The sequence below is a fragment of the Scyliorhinus canicula genome, chromosome 15 (genome assembly GCF_902713615.1).
Source record: "Scyliorhinus canicula chromosome 15, sScyCan1.1, whole genome shotgun sequence".
NCBI classification, from domain to species: Eukaryota; Metazoa; Chordata; class Chondrichthyes; order Carcharhiniformes; family Scyliorhinidae; genus Scyliorhinus; species Scyliorhinus canicula.
This window is the reverse complement of record NC_052160.1, coordinates 129,564,166-129,566,734: the sequence shown is the minus strand read 5'-3', so window position 1 is coordinate 129,566,734 and position 2,569 is coordinate 129,564,166. Positions and strand designations below refer to the sequence as shown.

Genomic DNA, 2,569 nt, shown 5'->3' with positions numbered 1-2,569 from the left:
AGGTGGAGTAGCAGAAGTCATTTTGTGCTGATGTGTATGCACAATCCACTAAGGTAGTAGGGGCATGGGCCAAACTGGCTGTGCCTCAAACATGTTCTGCACCTCAGGCTTAATTTGCAGTTTAAACCCTTGAAGATCCTAATGGATTGGAATAAGTGCAGGATGTTTCTCTGCATTCCAAAGTGTAACATTAAAAGCTTTGCTGATTACTGGCACAGTTTTAAAGTGTTCCATTAAATTTATTATTTTTTTTTTTTTACATTTAAGTGCCAACTGTCTGAATGTTATAACCCAGGATGAAAGCAAAACATTTTACATTTAAGCCACAGTATTGGTTATTGCAGACAGGATTGAGATTAACTGAAGGGGAAGGGGGTAGAAAGGAAGAGAAAGAAAGATGCACACTACCAAATTGAATTTAAACAATTGCGGAATGTTCTTTGGGAAAACTGCTTCAGCCTTTAGTTAAGAAGCAGCAAATACAAGTGTGCGCATCAAGAGGAAGCAGGGCTTCACTGAGCATTGCAATAAACTGTGGTTGAATCATTTCTGCACAACTATTACAAAATTCAGAAGGCAGGATTACATGTAAACCCTTTTGATAGGATAAGGGGTTACCAGAAGTGTTGACAGTTAGCATTTTATACAAAGAGGTTCAATACAAACTTGAATCTCAATACAATAAATCTACAAAAAAGAAAAATCAAGTTGCTTAACAGAATGCAATTATACAAAAGCTAGTTCGACCACCATTTGCAAGAGTCTGTAGCACTACTCCCAGTTTGGCCTGCAATGCTTAGAAAACAGAAAAAAAACCAGCAGCACAAACTTAGAATGTAGAGAAAAAATTCATTTCAGCAAGTGATCAGGTTACAGAAGATGATTATACAAACTAATTCATGCTCTGTACCAAATGTTCAAGTTAAAATGGAACTATGCAGAAAAATTGTTTGACACTATAATTATCTTGTTTTATGAGTTTTTTTTTATAACAATGTAGATACCCAAATGGTACTAAATTCCCCCTCACCCCCGAACTTACAGTACTTAAACCCACTGTTGTGAGGTGCTGGTGTTCATGGTCTCAGGTCAACACTAGGCTCCTCCCATCACTATTCAAATACTAAGCATGACACAGCAAGTCAAAAAAGGCTCAGACTAAAGTGTTTGAAAAATAGCCATTTGGAAACCAGGGGGAAGAAAGAGGAAAATCTCCATATACTGTGTAAAAAGTTTGATAAATGTTATGACTGATACAGTACATGTGACAATATGCATCAGATCCTACAACAGCACACACTTGCGTCTCTTCTTGTGTTTGACTTGTAATGCAGCCCGCGTGGCCATCTCGAAGACTTCCCGAACTCCTTCCTTTGTTTTGGCAGAGCACTCCATGTAGCCAAAAGCACTAATTTTGTTGGTCATGTCCCGTCCTTCCTCTGGCTTCACAGGTTCCTACAGTACAAACACCACAGCATTAGCATGCACAATTACATGGTTATAGAATAGAGCACACCATCCATCCAATCTCATTTTAGCCTTCTCCGTCCCAAAGAGAACCACTGTCTCTGGTTTATTCACTTAACTAATCCCCATTCCGGAAACCTTGGCTGCACCCTCTCCAGGGTCTGATGTCTTCCTTGAAGTGAAGTGCTCAAAATCAGGCTCCAGCCGGGTCTGTATTTTGTAGATTTAGTACATCTTTCTCACTTTTATATTTGATAAAACTTTGTTTCGTATCTATTCTTGAATCAAAATTTGGCTTATACCCTTTCTTCCTACCAAATTTATGAATTTCATATTTCATGTAATCATAATAATAGCTTATTGTCACAAGGAGGCTTCAAATGAAGTTACTGTGAAAAGCCCCTGGTTGCCACATTCCAGCACCTGTTTGGAGAGGCCCGTATAAGAATTGGACCGCGCTGCTGGCCTTGTTTGGCATTACAAGCCAGCTGTTTAGCCTGCTGTGCTAAACCAGCCCCATTACCTATCATTTTCTATCCTTTTGTTTCTACCCTCTTCCCCCAGTCCATGTTCAGGTCTATGAACACCTTCCTCACTGTTTACTTAAGTTTCATGTCGACTATAAATTTAGAAATTGTCTAATGCATGTCAAAAACAACAATGGGCCTAGTACTAAACCTAGGAATCACCATAATTCAAAAACACAGCCTGCCAGCTTTGTATCCCCACTCTTACTGTAATTTGGTCCCATGGGCTTCAATTTTGCCATCAAGCTTAATATGTTCATTTGATCAAGCTTCATATACACTACCCTCATCCACGATCTCCTTTTACTTTTTTTTTTAAGTGACTATGCAATTATTTTCTTTCCAATTAAGGGGCAGTTTAGCATGGCCAATCCATCTGCACTGCACATATGTTTGGGTTGTTGGGGGGGGGGGGAGAGGAAGAGAGGGGGGAGGAGGAAGAGAGCGGGAAGGAGGAAGAGAGCGGGAAGGAGGAAGAGAGCGGGAAGGAGGAAGAGAGCGGGAAGGAGGAAGAGAGCGGGAAGGAGGAAGAGAGCGGGAAGGAGGAAGAGAGCGGGAAGGAGGAAGAGAGCGGG

General features: G+C 40.7%; 1 protein-coding gene across 1 annotated transcript in view; it reads right to left on the bottom strand.

Moving 5' to 3' along the window:
* Window positions 1-218: 218 nt before the first annotated feature.
* rhocb (ras homolog family member Cb) overlaps window positions 219-2,569 on the bottom strand; it is a 30,351-nt gene continuing 28,000 nt past the window's right edge. Inside the window, exon 5 of the mRNA XM_038819681.1 lies at window positions 219-1,455. Coding sequence (XP_038675609.1) covers window positions 1,285-1,455 — 171 coding nt within the window. The 3' untranslated portion in view covers window positions 219-1,284. The remainder of the gene's footprint in view (window positions 1,456-2,569) is intronic.